Genomic DNA, 21,873 nt, shown 5'->3' on the forward strand with positions numbered 1-21,873 from the left:
AGCTGAGGAGACCTGGAGGACCAGGGTCAGGTGGGCACAGAGGAGAGGGCAGGGACAAAGGACCCCAGGGATTTGGACCCACCATGAATCCGGAGTTCCGAGTTCTGGACGCAGCTCTGATTCACTGGGTAAGTCCCTTCACCTTCCTACATCTATTTCCCAAAGGAGAGACTTGGAGCAGCAAAATAAAAACACAGAAATCGGACTTGAACACAACCCTTTCTTGCTCCTCACCACCTGCAATCACAATCCAAGCTCATGCTGATCCAAGCCTTCCCCACATTCTGAGCTGTCCTTGGAGGCAGGGCCTATGTCATTCATCTCAGCAGTCAAGAGTCTGGCGCGACAAGCCCTCAAAGGCCACCTCTTCTGAAGTCTCCCCCCTGCCCCCCCTCCTCCCTCTGTGGGCTTCTCTCCTGGCCCTCAGATCATTAATAAAGGTGTGTATGTTTCCCACCAGCCTATGATGCCTCAGGGTTCCACTGTGTTCCCAGCCCAGGCTCTGAACCCAAGCAGAATGAATGTATAGAACAGATTGAATGAGAAGACTCTAACTTCCCTTCCAGCCCCCAGCTCCTGAGTCTAAATTCCTGGGTTACATTTCTCTTGATTTCCAACCTAGAGAAAGGCAGCCCTGCCCCTTCCCCGGAGATCCAGGCTGTCTGCCGGCCTGGACGTAGGGTGAGGGAGTGGGCTGACTCCTCAGGACCTGGCTGAGGGCTTATGGCTTCCCTTCTGTGGGGAGAAGGCCCCAGCAGCTGCCAACGGGGTGCCCGCAGCCACCCAGCGCTGCCTCTTCCTGGGCTTGGCTGCCAGCCAACACAAGCTCATTCAGCTCCCAGCTCTGGGAAGACTCCCCAGGGACTCCAAGGAGGGGATCTCATTCATCTCTGTGAGCCAGAAGCCTGGGGAGGCTGCTCCTGGTTCAGTCCTGGTGGGTAGTAAACAAAACCCCAGGTCCCCACCCCCCCTCAGGAAGGGGCAGGTCCCAGTCCCCAGCAGTCTGTCTTGGCCCACTCCCCGGCCTCCTCGCTCCTCTCCCTGTGAGCAGCTGTGTGCGTCTTTCTCCCCCTTTCAATCTGACACTTTGTTCTTGTCTCTTCCTTCTGCTCCCTCTGCCTCTCTCTCACTCTGCGTCCCCCCACCCTTCTTTCCCTTACTCCCTTCAGTCCTGTGGCTCTGCTTTCTCTCGCCTGCTCTCTGCCTCTGAATGTGAATCCCCCTCTTCCCTTCTCTCTCCACCTTAATACCCTTCCCTTAAAGGAGAGCACCAAGGGAGCAGAGACGGTGCCCATCTTGCTGACCACTGCATCCCCTGGACCCAGCACAAGGCCCATGCCACTTGCTACATTTCTCTTTCCCCTCTCCCACTGGATATATCTCTACTTGTGTTGGGGGGCGGAGGGGGAGAGAAAGAGGGAGCCCACACAGAGTGGTCAGGACTGTTGAAGGTGAATTCGAATCACCTTGTACCTGAGTGCCAACCACGTACCAGACTGAGAGTGGGGCCCTGGGGATATGGAGACAGCCCACACAGTGCCCTACCATGGGCACCTTGATAGATCACCATCACCCAGATCAGACTCTGATACCTGATAGTACAGAGGTCACACAAGGGGCTGAGCGCCCTGCAAAGGCAGAGATGAAAGCCCCACGGAGGGCACAGGGGCACAGAGGGGGAGGCAGGGAGGCCTCCAGGAGGCAATGCCAATGAAGAGATGAGGATTTGGAGGCCGCTCAGGCCAGGCAGTGGAGGGCCTCTCTCCTGTTGGCTTCAACCCCTGCCCTCACCACTGAGAATCTTCGCCGCCCTTCCCTGCACCTTTGCCAGCAGTTGCTGAGAGCTGAGACCCCAGCCCACTACTATGACATGCAGAGGAAGAGGTTTGCAGGCCGTCCAATTCTGAGGCTCCCTCAGCAAGCCCATGTGGTTCTCACACTGTGCTAGCTCCTCCCACTCAGCTTTCATCGGTAATAAGGTTGATATGTTGGCCTCTATCTGTCTTACCCTTTTCTTAACTCCCAGTTGATTCTGCACCCAATGAAGAGGGGTGCTAATAATTGGGCTCCCTCAAATACCTCCAACAATAGCAACTAAACATTCATTGAACCCCTACATGCCCCCCATGTTATGTACTTTATATAGACATTATCCAATAACCCTGTGATATAAATATTCTCCCCATTTTACAGTTAAGAAAATGGGAGCTCAGAGAAATGAAGGGACTTGCCCAGGTCACATAGCTGATAAAGTGCTAACGCCAGGATTTGCAGCTCAGTCTTCGTGATTCGGGAACCAGTGTTCCAGGGGCCATCATCAGAGCAGGAGGCCGGGACTAGAATCCATGTCATTAGTCTTCCGAGTCCAGGGCTCACAATGCCACAGGGCCCCAGCCTGAAACAGGGCAGGCCATTGTGGAGTGGGAAGGGTCTTGGACTTGCAGGAAATGGGGGCAGAGGAAGGAAGGTTTTATACTCATTCAGCCCCAATGTTACTGATCTGTCAGCATCTTCAAGTCCTAGGAACCCAGGATTCAGAGGCTCTCAGTGAATAAAGAGGGTCTTTTCTTTTTTTTAAATATATATATATATATATTTTTTTTTTATTTCAAAGAGGAAGGGAGAGGGAAAGAGGGAAACATCAATGATGAGAGAGAATCATTGATTGGCTGCCTTCTGAAAGCCCCCCATTGGGGATTGAGCCCACGTCCCGGGCATGTGTCCTCGTCAGGAATTGAACCGTGATCTCCTGGTTCAGAGGTGGATGCTCATCCACTGAGCCACTCCAGCCAAGTTAAAAAAAAAAAAAAAAAAAAAAAGAGGGTCTTTGAATACTTGAACCCACACCCATTTTACAGGGGAACTCCCTGATGTACATAGCTGGGCAGTGTCCAGAGAGCTTCACCTTCACAGTGTCATGTATGTCATTACAGATGCCAAAGCAGATGAGGCCCAGAGAGGTTAAGTAATGTACCCAAGGTCACACAGCAGGGGGGCAGAATGCCCCCAGAAGGAGACACATGGGGAATGGTGACAGAGCAGACTCACCGTGGGGCAGGTCCGCAGGAGCCCGGGTGCCAGGTTGGATCCGCACCTGTTCCCACTGGAAGTCATCGTACTGGGCCTGGCTGTACTCACAGGGCACGGCTGAGTCACTGGCCTCCTCGAAGGTGCAGCCAGCTGTGAGGGCAGGGCCTGGTTAGCCAAGGCGAGGGCAGGGCTGCTGGCCAGCGGGGCTCCTGGACTACCTCCAGGTGCCCCCACACTTCCTTCCTACCCAGCCCCCCTCCCTCTCCACAGGCCCTGCCCTCCCCTCACTGCTCCCTCCAACAAAACTCTCCCTCCTCCACCCTCTCCCTCTTACCAAGGCCCTCTTTTCATTGTCTCCTCCCAACACCAGACCTCCCCACATTGCCCACTCCCCCAGTACTTCCCAGGACACCCCCACACACACACTGCTCAACCACCCATCAAAGACCCTATCAACAAAACTAGTTATCATTACTACTATATCATTAGAACCTCACAACAACTCGTGAGATCAGGACTAGAATTACCCCCATTTTACAGATGAGGAAACCAAGGCCCAAAGAAGCTGGATGAGTTCCTTAAGGTCACACAGCTGGTTAGTGACAGAGGTGGGGTTTGAACTGAGATCTCCTGACTGCTAGTCAGGGCCCATCACCTTGCCCCTCATCTTCCCATAGGGGATAGACAGTAGGCCCCGGGACCAGCAGGGTCATGAATGCCCTAAGCCAGCCCTGACAGCATCTGCTTAAAAATAACAGTGGCAACAGATCATCTCAGGCTTACAACAAGCCCTGAACAGTGCTAAACACTTTATAGGTGCAGACTCGCATTTAGGCCTGGCCTACTGAGCGGGTACCATTATTATTCCTCCTTGACAGATGAGCTTAGGAGATTCAGTTATTGCCCAAAGTCACCCAACTTAGGTGTCTGCCTGCAGGAATATGGCACACAACGGCATGGTCATATATGGATGGGGCACACACATGAGGAAAGGAAGCAAAGTCTCATGATTTGGAACCAATGTTTACAGTTTAAACAAGAAGAGGAGGAAGGAAGAGGGGATTGAAATAGATGTGAGTGAGGCCTTTGGTTGGTAATGAGGCCCATAAATCTTAGCTCGCTCATCAAAGCCCTGAGTTGGGCACCTCATAAAAACACCGCTGGTTCAGAAAGTACCTGCACCCGGTGCCTGCACTCACTCCCAAACCTCAGTGTTTGGAGTCCCCTCAGGGATAGTGTGAAGCATGAGACCTGGAAAATGCCTGAGCAAGTGGCAAGGGAGCAGGTACAAATCGTGCCAGCCCTGTCCTGGGTGCCTGCCCTTGACAGACTCGGGGACTGAGGCTCCGAAGGGGTGAAGGGTTCGTCCACAGTAAAACGTGGTGAATAAGTGAGTGGCTTTGGTATCAGACAGACCTAGGAGTTCTGACTCCTACGTTTCTTGACTCAGAAGTTTGCCAACCCTTTGGACTGTGGGCAAGTCACTTCTCCTTTCTGAGCCTCAGTTTCCCCATCCACACGTGGGTTGTTGAGGATTCATTGTGGGGCCCACTTAGCACCATGCCTAGTGCATTCAAGCAATCAGGGAAACACCAGCTCCTCACATGTACCGCTTGAGCCCACATGAGTAACAAGAAGGATTTGAACCCACGTTGGTCAGCTGCCAAAGTCCACATCTCCCACCAGAAAAGCCTTCACTATGAGAACCTGAGCTGCTTCCCAGGCTCCAGAAGAGGAGGGAGAGAAACAGACAGTAACTGGAGAGTGGGTGCCGCGTGCCAGGAGCAGCGGGGACTTTGCCCACACAGCCAGTGACCACTCTCGGAGGCTCCGGTTTCACCTGCCGCAGGGACTTCTCTAGGTCGCTATGAGGATCATGTAAAGTAGCATATGGAGACAGCCAGGCACAAAGGGGCTCCCCATTGTTGGGGGGTTCCCTTTCCTCTTCTTGGACCCTATCAGAGTGTAAAATGATGAGCTGTGGGCATAGGGATGGCACCAAGTGGATGCAAGGAAATAACAGAAGTCTCTCTCCAGAGCTGGGGCAAGACCTGGGCTGAGCATTTTGCCCCTTTGTGTAAAAACCCCTGGTCTGTACCGTGGCCTGTGGCCTGTGGCCTGTGGCCTGTGGCCTGTGGGAGGTAGGTTTTAACCTCATCAGTGCTGGGAAGGTCTTAGCTTTCCCACTAGAAAATGATCCACAGCACAGCACAGAGAGGACATAGCCAGTAGGGATGCTCAGGGCGGGCTTCCTGGAGGAGGGAACACGTGACTTCATTCAGCCTGAGCTGAGTCAGCTCCTGAGGGTCTTAGCCAAGGCCTCCCTGAGGCAGAGAGATTGCCGGAAAGAGAAGGCAGGGTTTAGAGCCCTGCGAGGGTGCAGGCCCTTCCTGCTGCTTCACAAGGAACAAGGCGCTGCCCCGGAGGGCTCGCCCTGGGTCCTGGGGTGAGCCCGAGGGTGCCGGCTCTTTCCTTCATGAGCTGCCACGACTCCCCAGCTGACTGACCTGGTCAGAGGGGCACCCAGACCATCTGATCTTCACCAGAATAGCCCCCAGACTGACTAACCCAGGTCAGTGACCCCACACAGACAGAGCTGAGCCAGAGTGGCCCCATCGGCATTCAGATGACTGCCAGACCATCTGACTTCAGCCAGAATGACCACCAGACTGACTGACCTCTGACCTCTGCCAAATAACTCCTATAAGTGACCCCTGCCAGGGTGACCTCCCCAGCTGACTGACTCGATCTAGAGTGCCCTCTAGGCAGAATGACTCCCTGGACCATGTCCATCCCCAGTCCTGTATCTCTGGGCTAGGCCCATTCCAGTCACAGCCTTAGCGGGTAATATCTCTGAGGCCAGGCTCCCCAAGGAGAACCCCACCCCCACCTAGTCCGCAGCTCACCCTGGGATGGGAACAATCAGCCCTCCGCCCTGGGAAACACCCCATCACCTCCTGTCTGGATGACCCACAGCCAAGTCCCGGCTCTTGCTAGAGACCCAACTCCTGCAAGGAGCCACCAGCCCAGGAGGTAAACACTAGATCAGACTTTGGGTTCAGAGCAAGAATGGTAGCCGGAAATCCCCCTCAGCTCCATCGACACAGACATGGGCACAGACAGGGACACACACGTCAACACCACCACGAGGGGCTGCCACCTATACCGTGACCACCTGTGCTGGTGAGCCCTCCCAGTAACTCAGAAGGTAAATGCTACTGATGGCGTTGTCACTTAGCCTCGTTATGAATAACTGCAAAGGAGCCAAAGACCATGCCATCTGTGCAGCTTTGCCAGGAAGCTTCCGTTTAACACTCCCCCGGAAGCCACCAGTCTACTCCTCGCAGATCTGGGCAGGGGAAGAATGGACACATGCCCCAATGAAGTCTGGGTGACAGAGGGGAGGTACTTGTCTGTCAGTCACACCTGGGAACAGGTCATTGGCCAGAGTAGGTACAGCCCCTGCGAGTGCAGGAAGACTTGAGATATTTAATCCCCTGAGGCTTTCACTCTCTTGTGTTTCCAGGACTCTTTGTTGAAGGGGGTGCGCTCTCCTGACCCCCCTGCATTCACCCACAGGGCTCACCGCCATGTGGACCCCAGACAATGGAGTAATGGACTGCAACTAGCCTGCTGCTGTGCCGGACCCAATTCCAGCATGGCGCAGAAACTCTGGACCCGGCTTTGTTTATAGCTCTGCTGAATCCCCAGCCGCACATCTTTCAGGACTGGATTAAGGGAAATGGGAGTTTGGAAACCCACGGATGTAATTCCACTCAAATAAAAATCACTCATCCTCCCGTGCGAGTCTCAGAAAATTATTTTTTCTCAAAATATTGTAAGGACTCTGCCCCCAGCGCCCAGTGGGGAAGGGGATACCTCACTTTCACTGATAACACTATTGTTATTCCTATTTAACAGATGGAAACTGAGGCACAGAGAGATGAGGTGGCTTGCCCGAGGCCACACCTGAAGTCCCAGATACTGGGTCTTAAGCCACCTACATTATTCAAGGAGGTGAGGCACAGACAAAATCAGGCTCTGGCCACGTGTGTTAATTCAATGTCATTTACTGGACATGTGTTCACTGAGAGAAGAAAGCAGGTCCCGGGCTGGCACGATTGAGGCACAAGGGTGTTAACACCCAGCCCTCAGACCTCCCAGTATGAATGGGGGGAGGGGAGGGACAAATGACTAATGCCTGGCCATGGGGCATCCAAGAGAGGTGCAGAGGAAAGGTTGCTGGAGGAGGGTACACGGAGCAGAACCGGAAGGATGGGCATCAGTCAGGCCAGTAGAGCTGGGTGGAAGGGCATTTGAGGCAAAGGGACCAGCAATGGCAAAGGAAGGCAGTGAGTAAACACACAGCTCTTAGGGGCACAGAGCGGAGCCTAGGTTGCCCGAATAACGGGAGATGAGACTGGAGGAAGGGGAATTAATGCTACATCTGGGAGGCCTTGAGTGCACGGGGAGACGTTTGGCCTCCTTTTGAGTTGGGAAGCCACAGTCGGTGTTTGAGCAGGGGAGCGCCTGGATTCAGATGAGAGAAGGGATATATTCTAGAAGCCAGGAGGGCAGGTGGCTTCTCCAGAGGGCACTACAGGATCAGGAGTGGGACAAGCCACCAACGAGTTGGGAGTCAGATGTCAGGGACCCGTCCTGGATGCAAACAACACACACTCTGTTCTCACTCAGAGATTCACACACACACACACACACACACACACACACAGAGCCCCGCACTTGAAAGATCAGACAGAGGCCAAAAACCAGGACTACAGGCTTTATTAGAGGAGAAGGACCTGCCGGGCTGTCTCGCAAAGGGAGAACAGCAACACGTGTGGAGGTGAACATGCCTTTTGAGGGGAGGAATGGGAAGGGATGGGGCTTAGTGTACTCGGCACACGCTGATTGGTGGCTTAATGTATGGTCCATATAAGGTACATAGTTAGTCACTCAGGTACTTGGGGACAAGGGTTTAGGGTATTTGGCAGGTGCTGATTGGTGGTTCAATGTATAGTCCATATAAGGTGCCTGCTTAGGTACTCAGGTATGTCCAAGCTGCAGGTGCAGGTTATGTCATACTCCGCCCACCAGTTGGGGGAAGGGAGAATCTATCAGCACTCAAATGTTCTCACACACATACACACACACATACACACACAGCCCCGCACTCAAATGTTCACACACACATACACACACACACACACATACACACACAGCCCCGCACTCAAATGTTCTCACACACATACACACACACACACATACACACACAGCCCCGCACTCAAATGTTCACACACACACACACACACAGCCCTGCACTCAAATGTTCTCACACACACACAAACACACACACACAGCTCGCACTCAAATGCTCACAAATACACACACACACACACATAGCCCTGCACTCAAATGTTCACTCACACACATAAACACACAGAGCCTTGCACTCAAAGGTTCACTCACACACACAGCCCCACACGCAAATGTTCACACACACACAGCCCTGCACTCAAATGTTCTCACACACAAACACACACACACAGCTCGCACTCAAATGCTCACAAATACACACACACACATAGCCCTGCACTCAAATGTTCACTCACACACATAAACACACAGAGCCTCACACTCAAATGTTCACACACACGCATACACACACACAGCCCCACACTCAAAGGTTCACTCACACACACAGCCCCACACGCAAATGTTCACTCACACACAACATAGCCCCCACACTCAAAGGTTCACTCACACACACAGCCCCACACTCAAATGTTCACTCACACACAGCCCCACACTCAAATGTTCATTCACAAACACAGCCCCACACTCAAATGTTCACTCACACACACAGCCCCACACTCAAATGTTCACACACATACAGCCCCACACTCACGTGTACACACACACACTCCCTTACTCCAGACTAGTCCAAGCCTTAGGGACACAGTCTCAACTGGACTAGGGACAGGGAGAGAACCAGGCCCCTCCTTGGGTACCCATCCCTGCCAGGACCTCCCAGAGAGGGTGGGCTTCATCAAAGCAGGACCACCAGGAGCTCCCCAGCATCAATTCAAACTGGCCCAGCTACATTCCTCAGCTAATCTCCCCAATCTGGCAGGCGGTTGCCTGAGCAACCGTCAGCCACAATTTGGGAAGGCAGGAGGATGGTTTATCCACATCCGGCTGGGCTCTGGATGGGGTGGTGTAAGGGGCAAAGCAACCTCTGCAGGAGGAGCCAGAGTGTGGGAGGGGGTCTCCCTGGTTTAAGCCTGGTGTGGGGGTCTCCACCACCCCATTGCATGTGTTTCCACAAGGGGTGTGGGGGGGGGGGTGTGTGTACATGGCTGTGAGGCTGACAGCCTGGTACCAACTTACAAGGACTCAAGTGGGAGGCAGGAGACCTGGCTCCAGTTGCTGCTGAGACCATGGGCAGGTGGTTTGCCCTCTCTGAACCCCTGCTTCCTCACTTATGAAATGCAAATGGGGAACCAGGTGACCTCGAATTCCACCTCCAGAATTCTGATTCCATTCATGTGAGGATGCATGTGAGCACGAATTACTTGAGGGCAGAGATAGATACTATGGGGAGAGGTGAGAGTGAGCATGGGTGTCTCAAAGGGTGGCCCCCAGGCAGTGTGTGTGGAGCTGTGGGTGTGCAGGTGTGTGTTGCTGTGCAGAGGTAATGAGCATATTCAGTGATAATATGTGCCCAGGGGAGGGGAGTTACATGGCAGGGTGGAGGGGAGTTGTGCAAGTATATGTGTGTGCATGTGAGCGTGACCACAAGCATGTGAGCACCAGACTCCTCCCCATCAGACAGGGGACAGTGCTCTGTGCCAGCTGTGGCTGCCAGCACCACCCGTGTTTTCTGATGACCCTCGGTAAACAGAGTTTGTGTGCAATGAGATCTGTGTTCCCTTCAGTTTGTCAACAGAGCATCCAATTCCCACGGGTGGCCCCAGGAGAAACAAAACTTTTCCCAAAAGATCATACATGTAGGGCTGGTTCACACCCAACCGCAGGCACAGCCCCAAACCAGACCTGGGGAACCCAAATAAACCCCCAATGACAACACAGGTCTATTTGATCACCTGAAGGCACACCCCTATTCTAGGTACCCCAGCCCAACCCCGGAACCAACACTGGCCCCACCCCTGAACATTCTTGCCCAATCCAGCCCTACCCCAGGTTCTTCACACCAACTAAGCTCCATCTCAGGCCCGTCCAACCCCCACCTCCTCCCTTCCTGAGGGTAAGGCTGTCTCATACCTTTCAACCCCATCCTCAAACCCTGTGTAGAGTAGATGGTCCATAGTAGCTGGACTTACAATCCCTGAGAGTCTGACCCCAACCAGCCCACCTAAGGTCAAGGACCATGACTCCAGCCCAAAGACCTGACCCAGCCCACTCCACTGCTCTCCTTGCCCAGATAAGCATATCCAAACCTCAGCCAGGTCTCTCTGGAACTGCCCTCCAGAGCCCTGAATAACTGATGAGCAATTAATTAAGGGCAGGGCTGGCAGCAATATGTCCACCTTCTAATCACAGCGGCTTGAGCATAGCTGCAACCAGGAAGATCACCCAGGGCCGGCCACCGGGAGTGTAAGCTGAGCTGGTCCCCCTACAGCAAGCATGTCAAACATGCGGCCCGCCAGCCGCGAGTTTGACATGCTTGCCCTACAGCAGCCAACACAGAGGCCAGCCATATCTTTTATCTCCACCGAGGATAGAAGGAAGCCAACTACAGCAAGGGAAACAGACCAGACCCACTCCCCATCTCCCTGATCAATATGTATCCCAAATCCCAAGGTTAACAGTAGGGCTGCCATATTGGCAGTATAAGGGAAAGGCGCAGGATGGGGCAGGACTCCATAGGGAGGCAAAGGGCTGAATGGAGGGCTGTGCTGCGCAGAGGTACAATGGGCAAAGAGTACACAGACCCCTGCATGCAGACACCCTGTATCATATACACTGAGTGGCCAGATTATGATGATCTCTGAACGCATAATAATCTGGCCACTCAGTGTATATCCTATATAATAAAAGGCTAATATGCAAATTGTCCCCTCGACCAGGAGTTCGACCAGCAGGCAGGCCGACCAACTGCCCATGTCCCCTCCCCCTGGCCCCATGTAGCACAAAGGTCTATGCTTTCTAACAGTCCCGTGGCAGGAGAGAGCTATGTAGTACCACGATGTGGTGTTGCTGTGGGTACGAGGCAGCCGCTCCACACAATACAGAGGCACAAGGCAGGGGAGCAGAGCACACGGCGTGCACAGAGCCCAGTACAGACACCTGGAATGGCACTGCCCAACTGGTCAGCACCATGATGCAGCGTAGAGATGCCTCGCCCATCATGGACATGACCCAGCACGTCACAGAGGCACAGCGCACCGTGTAGTGTGACAGGTGTATGGCGAATGCCCAGGTGCTAAGTTCAAGCCTTGCTAATTCTTCCCCTCCAGACTCTAGCACAGGGCCAGGCACATAGTTGGTGCTCTACGAATTCTCACAGAAAGGAGGTGTCCAGTGTCGGCACAGAGATACAGGGAAGAGAAGGACACGCGCGATGCCAAAGGAACTGCTGGGTGTGGAATATAAGCTCCACACAGTCCCAGGGAGCAGAGTACGTGTAGACACGAGGGCGGGGGTAGAAACATGCACCAACATGGAGTACAGTGAAGGTGCGTGTGGAACAGTGAGTTCAGTGCAAGGGCTCTGGCTGGGCCCTGATATCCAGTAGAGTGCGCATGACCCAACTGCGAGCAGGTACAGTGCAGGGCGGAGTCCAGGCAGCAGCCCCGTGCGGTGCACACATGCAGAGCTGGGGACTGTGAATGGGTGCTGTCCCCCAAAACCCAGGCCAGTCCCCAAGCCCAACAAAGCGGCCCCCAGCTGCAGTGTACGCACAGGCCCCCTGAGCAGTGTGCAAGGAGGGGCGGAGGGGCGTGCAGGGATGGCGTCCATGCAAAGATGCTGTTCAACTGGGGCTGCCCACAGGAACGTGGGAGACACCACCAGCAGGGCCCTCAGTGGTGAGACCGAGAAAGGACGGGATCCCATGGGGGGCAGCGTTACAAGGCAGTGGTGCCGTGTGAAGGGCTAGGCCAGGCGCAGGCACACACCCAGTGCAGTCCAGGGCACACGCGCCGTGTGACGCAGCGATGCAGTGTTGTGGTGGCATGCCATCTGTTGGCACAGCACAGTGGTGCATTGCTAGGAGCCAGGCCCAAATCCTAGGAGAGTCCGCAAGCCCAGTGCAACAGTGAGGTCCGAGAGAGTAACACAGCACAGAGGACAGCTGCAAAGACACAAGTGACGGTACAACTGCAGGACGGAGGTGCGGTACAAGGAGACAATGCAAAGATGGAGTCTAGGACACACAGCCAATGCAAGGCAGGATCCCGGCACGGCCATGCTGTGTAGGGCTGAGGCGCAGTGCAGTGGGTCCAGTCCTGAGGGGCTGGGCCCAGGAACCCCAGAGAACACACACTCCGAGCAGTCCAGGGCCATGATGCAGCGCCGTTATTAGCGTAAGGCGAAGACACGGCACATTGCAAACGTGTGTGGGGAAGGTTGCGCATGCTTCCCTGAGCTGCCCTGGAGAGCAAGGAGCCCAGAGCCCTGGAAAACGCTGGGCCTGAAGCTCGGTCAGGGTGAACTGGCTACCCCCTGGGTTAGGAGCCTTGTCTGCTCTGTGGGTCCCCTGTGCCCCAGCCCCCAACATCGTCCACCTCAGTGACTCTCCAAGGGCACAGGATGAAACCACTGCTGCCCGGGGGACGGGCAGCCAGAGCTGAGCACATTGTCCAGGTATTTATCTCTGAGGAGGGCCCCGGCGCCCTGGCAGGCAGACAATGAATCCAGATTCTGCTCAAAAGCTTTTGGACAATTAGAGCACACCCCCTGGCCCCCAGCCCAGGGCAGAGCAGTGTAGGGCAGAGCAGGAGAGAGACAGACAGGGACACCTATTGGACTGGGCCCTGGTACAGAGTGGGCGGCAAGTTGGTATAAACAGTGAGGTGGAAGTGAGGGGCGAGCCAGACCCAGCCAATCTGGCTGATCACGCTTTACCCCTCCCGGGCCTGGACTTCGTCAGAAGCCAAGAACGCACGCTTACTAGTAATAATAGCGAGTACTTACACAGTGCTTACTATGGGCCAGGACCTGCTCTAAACTCTGTACGTATGTAAATGAAATATACCCTCATAGCAACCCCATGCAGTGTGTTCTAGAATCACCCCCATCTCACAAATGCGAACACTAAAGGCCCAGAGAGGTCAAGTGACTTGCCCAAGTGCTGAACGGCTAGCAGTGGTGGAGCCAGGATTAGAACCCAGGTGATCTGGCTCCCAAGGCCAGGATCTTAACCACCACACTCTAGGGAAAACACATATTTACACACATGCACAACCACAAGGGTGCATATGTACTCACATGTAAACACACACATACATACATACGTACATACATTCTGAGCAGTGCAATTCACACTCTCTCAGATGAGACCCACCTATCCTGTCCAGATAAGCTTCTGACACCTCCCAGTTGTCTCCTCTTCTCCCCCAGCTGTTCCACATCCCCCTTCTCTCTATCCCTCATATGTCCCCCAACCCTCAGCTGCTCGCCCAATTCCTTGTCCCTTCATTCCCAGCTGTGCCCACCCCCCAGATATATCTTCATCACTAGTGATCTCTCCTCCCCCCGTTGTCCCATCACTCCACCCCCACTTGTGATCCTGACCATCACATATGTCCTGTGCCCCAACAACACCCAATTTCCCCATCCACTCCTTCCTCCCACACACTTCTACAATCAACTCCAAAACCTCACTGACCTCTCTAAGCCCCCTTCCTCCTCATCCCTTCCGATTCACCACTAGTGTCCTGGGCTCTGCACCCTGGGACTCTGCCCCCTGGGACTCTGCCCAAGACCTCCTATCACAGCAGCCTCTTCTGAGGTGTCCACCCAGCGCCCTCCCCTAGCCATTCTGCCGGCAACGGCAGCCCCTGCCCAGAGCCAGCCAAGGGGGCATCCCAGGCCCCATCCAGGACTGCCCTCTGGAGCTCCAGCTCCACCTGCCACCCCCACCGAGCCTTCCGTGTACCCAGAGGCTCACATCAATGCAAACACGGAGTGGCACCTGCCATGTACAAGGCCCTGGGGACGGGAGATGACAGAGGCTCAGCCCAGCCCTCAGGAGCTCCCAGCCCAGCCTAGCGGGGAAGGAGACAGAAAACCAGTGCCAAACACTGTCACATGGCATCTGGGAGAACTGACCCGCTGTGCTGTGCCAGGAGGGCAGGGGAAGTGACACCACAGCTCAAGGAAGACTGCGTGAGTAGGCAGGCCCCGAGGAGGGGGAAGGGGGGAGAAGGGAGAAGGAGGCAGAGCATATGCACAGGGAGAGACATGTGAAAGGGCCTGGGAGCCTGGCCTGGTGAGCCTGGAAGACAAGGTACGGACAGGGAGGAGTGGGGTCAGGGCGGAGAGGCGTAAGCAGGAAGCTGTCATGGAAAGCAGGGGCTGGTCATGCAGGGCCTCGCCTGCCACGTTAGGGTTTCGGTTTTGTCCCCTGGGAGCTGGAGGGCCTTGAGGCCACGGCATGGCAGCACTCTGTGTCTGCCTGAGAGAAGTCATGCAGGTCTCAGGGCAATGGAAGCATGGGAAGGCTGGTGGCAGAATAAAGACCAAGGAGGGGGCTACTGCAATAGTCCAGGCACGAAATGATGGAGCTGGCGTCACAGATTCAACCAAAGCGTCTTCATCGGCTGCTGAGTGATGGGCAGCAGACCCAGTCCCCTCCCTGGGGTGTCCAGGCCTCATGAAGATGCTGCAGGCCTCGCCCTGCTAGACCAGCACTGTCCATAGAGCTTTCTGCTGTGTAGACATGTTCTCTACCCGCGCTGACCAATATGATAGCCACTAGCAACATGCGACCCTCGAGGACTTGAAATCTGGCTGGTGAGGCTAAGGGACTGAATTTTTATTTTAATGAATTTTAACGAACTTAAATTGAATAACCACATGTGACTCAGTGGCCATCATATTAGAGCGTGCAGGGAGAGACATTCCCATCACTGCAAGAAAGTTCTATTGGAATGTGCAGCTCTAAGCTGACTAACCACGGAGACACTGGGCCTCCTCCAGAGGCTCCTGGCCTTGGGGTCGAAAGGCAAGTCTGGAGGCAAGACCCAGGGAAGGGGGTGTCAGAAGCTGAGCTGACACAGTCCCAGTTCCTGGTCCACAGCTGGGCACAGGACATTTCCCGCCCAACACATACACACCCCTTTCCTGGAGACAGACACACACCTAAACCTACAAATAGACACACCGACCACAGGGCATCCCATGGCCAGACTCACAAACACCAGATAGTCCAATGCACGTGTAGCCCATTGCTGGACACAGAGGTACCCCAACCTCAGACATCCAGACACTTTCGTACCCGCCACCCAGACATCCAGGCACCTGGACAGCCCACAGCTGGACACAACACAAACACACTCCTGCGCTTCGACACCCATTAATCTGAGGACTCCCAGACACCTGGATACACCCACCTCCGGTGACAGAGACGCTAGGATATCCTTCTGTTGGCACACCCTGATCCTCCACATCCTGGCACGGGGAGACCCACACTTACATCCTGAAACACAACCCACCCAAATAGCTCTGCACCCAAACTCCAAGAATTTAACACTTAGATACCCGGATACCCTAGCCTCAGGCTCCCCAGGACCAAAGCAGCTGGTCGCCTCCCTACTCCAAACTCAGAGCCTGCCACACAGAGTAACCAGATGGCTACATACCCTGACAGGCCACACATGTCCTATGCCCTGGGCTACCATCATACAACCACAATCATACACACACACACATACATACTCCCCACTCTGACTGTCCAGATGCCAGAATCGCACCTGCACACACCCCAGCAGGCCTCACCCCACCTGCAGGGGTCACCACAGGGAGCAGCTTTCTCTCCCCCCCCCCCCCCCACCGCCTCCCTCAGGCTCCTAAGGAGCCAGGACAGAAGCTGGGACCTGAGGAAGAGTCTCCCCTTCCTGAGGCAGGGCCCTCCCCCCTCTCCCCAGCCAGTCTCACTGACGGTTGGGACTCAATGCCTCTCACCAACTGCCAGGCCTCCAGCACAAAGGCCTGTCCACGGACAGGCCTGGCCAGCTGCTGGGGGAGGGGTTGGAGGGAGGTGGGGGCAATGTGGGAAACTCGGAGGAGGGGCTGGCAGGCAGAGACCAGCTCCCTTCCTCTCTCCCATGGACTTAAGCACCCCAACTCACAACTCCCAGATGGCACTCTCTACCTGGCCTTTTCACACACAATATCATCCCCCAACAGAATTTTCTAGATTCCTGGAGGGAAACCTAGTTCTTTAATCTCCACTTTCAGTGGAATCACTGCGCCCCCATCTGGCACCTCCAGCTCAGAACTTGACCCACTGGACTTCATTCATTCTTCCATGCCATATACTAGTATATGTTACTCAGCACGAGTAGCCCAGGCCTTGTGCCTGGCGCTGAGGATTCAGAGGTGAACTAGATTCACAGAGCTCCTGGTCTGAAAGGGAGAGTGGACCAATAAGCAGTAATCACAATAATTACAAATGGTATGGAAAAAATCCAATCAATCCCCACCTTCCCTTCCTAGAACAGGGATAACCAAGGAAGACTTCAGGGGCGACGTGATGTCTACGCTGAGACCTGAAGAAGGAGCAGGAGTTCCCCAAGTAAAGAGATGGAGTTAGGAAGTACAAAGGCCCAGAGGGGAGAGGGAGGGAAAGGGCTTTTAGGGGCTACTGATAAGTGGGTCAGACGGGCCAGAGCATAGGGCGGAGCAACAAGGGGCACAAAATGAGATGAGGCTGGACAGGCGAGCGGGGCTAGAGCAGGCAATGAGGCCAAGGGAAGGGGACTTAGCCCTGAAGGCAACGGCGAGCCTTCAGATGGTTTCAAACCAAGATTCCAAACATGCAGTTTTCATTTCAGGGCGATCCCTGGCACCACGGAGGGAGGGATAGAGGGAAGGGACTGGAGCCTTTTTGCAGTTGAGAGGTGGCTGAGGATGGAGACGAGGGGACAGATGAGAGAGATCCTGACCGTGGGTAAGGGCAGGATGCATCAGGATACAGGAAGGGGACTTGGAGGAAGGAAGGGGGCCGAGGGGGAGGGGCACGAGGTAACCCCTGCAAATCGAGCTTAGCTGCTGAAGGCATGGAAGGATTTCACGACTGGAGCAAGCAGGGTGCCCACGCTGGATTTTCCCTGACACCTGAGCAGGGCAGGAGGCTGCCCATGAGCTCAGTACACACACACACACACACACACACCTCTGGCCATGCTAGGCTTCCTGCCGAATCCCCTCCCCCAGGCCCAGGGAGAAGGACCAGCTGCCCAGACAAGATTTTATTGCCCAACCTGAAACCACTGGGCAGCCTCTCCCTCATTCCTGCTGTCCACAACCCTAGCAACCAAAAGGACAAAATGAGCTAGCACGCAGAGGAATAAATTACTGCCAGATTTACATGGCTGAGAGACATCACACGCCCTGCCTTAGGAGGGGAGGAATCAGAAGGCATTCAGGGAGCCGGGCTGAGACTGTACATAGACTGGGGTCCAGGGCTGATCTCACGCCTTCTACCAAGAGCTTCTGAACTAGGCTCTGACAGTAAGGAATACCTCCAAGGGTGCCAGAAACTTAAGAAGTGAAGTGACCTGCCCAAGGTCACAAAAACAGCAAGTGGTGGAGGCAGAATTTGAATGATGCCCCCCCACCCCCACCCCGAGTTTCAATTCACAGCCCCTGGGACTCTGTAACAGTTCTCAAAACCATCTTTTGTTCCCTGGCATTCACAGATAGAGCCTTACTTTACAATCTACCAAGTACCATACACCATTATTCTGATGCCCACGAGGCATATGAGGAAACTGAGGCCTGAAGAATGGAAGTGATTTGCTCAATGTCTCACTCCCAAAACCTCAACTCTTGACAATCCTCCAGCATTGTCAGCAGGACAATGCCAGCAGGAGTTGGGGCACCTGAGGCTTCTTGGGATCAAGGTATTGCACCCCTTGCGTTTAATCTCAGGGCAGGGGTAAGGGGACAAAGTTGCTACGGCTGATGCGGGGGGGGGGGGGGGGGGCGGGGGGGGGGTGAGGTCTCCAAGACGAGGTCAAAGCTAACGCTGTGCCAGACGCCCGGGCCTCAGGGCTAGTTCCCAGGTCTGAGCCCACGGCAGGAGGGACCTCCGGGGCCAGGAGGGACCGCGGGGGCGGAGAGCTGCGTTCGAAAGGCCTGAGAGGACGGCGGGGCCGTGAACTCATCCCGGGGAAGCCTGTTCTCAGAGCCGGGGGCCGGGAGTAGTCTCTCTGCGGACCAGCGCCGAGGCGGCTCAGCACGTGGGGATCCGGCACGGGCACCATGCTAACCCCTGCTGGGGCGTCTCCCTGTCAATCGGCGCCAGGGGGGGGGAGGGGGGACCAGGCTGGAGCCGCCCAATCGGTGGGAGTGGGGGAGGCTGAGGCCCCTGAGGAGGATCGCCTACCCGCGCCCCAGGGGAGGGGTCAGGAGCCACTCCGCTGGAGGGGGACACAGGCCTCAGGAAGGGATGTGGGGGTTTTGGGGGGGTTGGGGACACACACACAAACACACTGTCGACACACTGTCCACAGCACACACGGACCCACAGGCACAAGCTCCAGATATGCACGTTGATATCCGATCACACGTACACACACACACACACACACACACACACACACACACACACCAGAAGACCCAGACTCCGAAACACACCCGGAGACAGCGCGATCGCCCGGCACGGAGCCACATGGACACACAGGCACACGGCGGTCCTGGCCGGCGGGGAGGCCGCACAAAGTTGCGGAGTCCACCGAGGGAGTGTCCCGGGAGACCCCGTCCGCGGCGCCTCGGGCGAGCAACCGCAGGGGGAGCCGTCTGGGGCCCAGAGCCAAGCCCTGCTCTCGCCCGGACGTCGCAGCCCCGCCCGGGCCCGGCCCCCCCAGAAGCGCCCGCCGGCTCAGCCCTCCCCACTGCCCTCGCGTCCACCTCCCGCGCCCAGCTCTCCCCGCCACCCGCCCGGCGTCCCGCAGCCCTGGCGCCGCCTCGGATCAGCCAGCGCCGCGCGGAACTTGCGAAACAACAAACGGCCCGACATGTCGGAGTCTGCGGCCGCGGGGCCCCTTTCCTCCCTCCGGAGCCTCCGGCCGGCGCGACCCGGGAGGGGCGGCGGAGACGCGCGGGACAACTTGTTCCAGGCCCGCGCGCCACACACGCACACACGCGGGGAACACACACATGCACACACACACACACACACACACACTCGCACACCCTGCCGCTGCCCCCTCGGGCGGCCTGGGCCCTGGGCACACACTCAGCCACGGCCAAGCGCGCACCCCACTCCCCACATTCTGAGACACGCAGCCAGCACACACGGACACACTCACACTCACATCCGCTCCAGACACGCTCCCACACACGCATTCCCCGCACACTTGGCGTCCACTCGGACCCACGCAGCCCCGGGCGAAGCACACCGCCAACCCCAGACACTCCCACACGTACACATCGCGCACACAGCGCACGGACACACACGTTCCGGACCCGTTCCCACGCCTTCACACACGTACATAGATCTCACATGCACACACACCACACACTCGTCCCCTGATCCGCTCGCTGACAGAATCCACAGAGCACTCCTGGTCACAAGCTTCACACAAACACACCACACATTCTCAGACACACAACAAATAGCACTCCCCGCCGCGGCACACAAAATGCAAACAGATGCAACACATAGCAGAGACAACTCCAGCCACACAACCAAACTCAGAGGCACACACAACAGACACACAACCTACCTGGCTGCACAAACACCAAACACTGGCGGACACACACACCCTCGGCGCACACCCAATGCCTCAGTGCACTCAACGTTCACCCCAAGGAACTCGGGGATACACAACACACACAGCACCTTTTCTTGCACACACATCTCATGGATACACAACAGTCGCAGACACAGGATACCGTGAGCACAGGATCGCACATCCAACACTCAGACACCCACAGGGAGCAGGCTCCTAGCGCCCGGTCTCCCAAAACTCACACTTTCTTCCGAGCTACGCCACGGCCCGCGGACTCAGCAGAGCTAGCTTGGTGCGACCGACGCGCACTTACCTGCCGGAGTCTCGGTCTCCGGCGCACAGAGCTGGAAGGTGAGCGCCAGGACCAGAGCCTGGGCGCGGGCCATGGTGCGCCGCCTTCTGCCCCGGGCCCGGCGCGGGGGGCGCCACCGGAGCCCGAGCCGAGCCCGAGCCGAGCTAGAGCCGGAGCGAAGCAGCACAGCGCGGAGCGGGACTGGCGCCGAGTCCAGAGCTGGAGCCCGAGCAAGCGGGGCGCTGACGTCAGGCCCGGCCGCGGGTTCCGCGGTCTCGGGGCGCCCCCTGCTGGTAGCCTCGCGTGTTGCCGCCGGATCGGGCCTCCAACTGCCCCGGCGCGCCCCTCCCCCACTCCTGCACCCCGCGCCTGGAGGTCGGAGGCTGGGCCTAGGCACCACCCGCGCTGCACTGAGCTGGCACCGACATTCCCAAGTGAGCTCGCTCACTGCCCACGCCCGCCTCTCACACAGCGCCCTCAGGGACAGAGACCCAAAGACACCCTGGGTCCCGTCTGATGTCTGTTGCTTTCAACCCCTCTAGCTAGGCCCCTCCAAATGCGCATTAGTGCATACCTTCAAGGACAGGAAGCTCATCATCCTATTTGAGTGAGTGGTTTGGTCTTTGCAATGCTAACTTTTAGAGTTGGTCATAGTATTCATTATCCTCTTAATGTCCATTGGCTCTGTAGTGATGTCCCCCTTTCATTTCTGATCTTAGCAATTTGCGTCCTCCTTTTCTTAGCCTGGCAAGAGGCTTGTTGAGCTATTCACCTTTTCCAAGAACCAGCTTTTGGTGTGGTTGGTTTTTCCCTATTGATTTCCTGCTTTCCCTTTCACTGATTTCTGCTCTAATTTTTATTATTTTTTTCTACTTCCTGATTGAATTGAATTTGCTCTTTTTTTTCTAGTTTCCTAAGGCAGACGCTTAGATGGTTGATTTTAGATCTTTCTTCTTTGCTCATATATACATTCGATGCTATAAATTTCCCTCTAAGCACTGCTTTCACTGAATCTCACAAATTTTGATACCTTGTGTTTTCATTTTCATTTAATTTTCTTTTTAGTTCAAAGTAGTGGGGTTTTGTTTTTTTAATCCTCACCTGAGCACATGCTTAGAGAGAGAAAGGGAGGGAGAGGGAAACATTGATTGTTCGACTTGGAATTGAACCAGCAACGTTCTAGTGCACAGGAGGACCCTCAACCAATTTAGCCACTCTGGCCGGGCTATTTCAAAATAGTTTTACATTTCTCTTGAGATTTCTCCTTTGACCCATGTGCTGTTTAGAAGTGTATTATTTAATCTCCAAGTATTTGGGGATTTTACAGCTCTTTCTGTTATTGATTCCAGTTTAATTCCATTGTGGTCTGAGAGCAGTCTTTGTATGAGTTCTATTTTTCTGAATTTGCTGATGTGTGTTTTATGGCCCAGAAAGTGGTCTGTCTTGGTGAATATTGCACATGAGCTTGAGAAGAATGGGTGTTGTGCTGTTGTTGGGGGGAGCAGTCTGTAAATGTCCTCTATATCCAGTTGACTGGTGATGTGGCGTTCAACTTTGTCCTTACTGATTTTCTGCCTGCTGAAAATGTTCATTTCTGACAAAGGGATGCTGAAGTCTTCAGCCATA

At 55.3% G+C, this 21,873-nt stretch overlaps 1 protein-coding gene across 1 annotated transcript in view; it reads right to left on the bottom strand.

Annotated features, from left to right (window-relative positions):
* PTPRU (protein tyrosine phosphatase receptor type U) overlaps nucleotides 1-20,441 on the bottom strand; it is an 81,032-nt gene extending 60,591 nt beyond the window's left edge. The window contains 2 exon segments of the mRNA XM_079777197.1: nucleotides 3,049-3,180; nucleotides 20,269-20,441. Of these exon segments, the coding sequence (XP_079633323.1) occupies nucleotides 3,049-3,180; nucleotides 20,269-20,341 (205 nt within the window). The 5' untranslated portion in view covers nucleotides 20,342-20,441.
* Between the last annotated feature and the right edge of the window lie 1,432 nt (nucleotides 20,442-21,873).

Source organism: Cnephaeus nilssonii (assembly GCF_951640355.1).
Source record: "Cnephaeus nilssonii genome assembly, chromosome: 7".
Lineage (NCBI taxonomy): Eukaryota > Metazoa > Chordata > Mammalia > Chiroptera > Vespertilionidae > Cnephaeus > Cnephaeus nilssonii.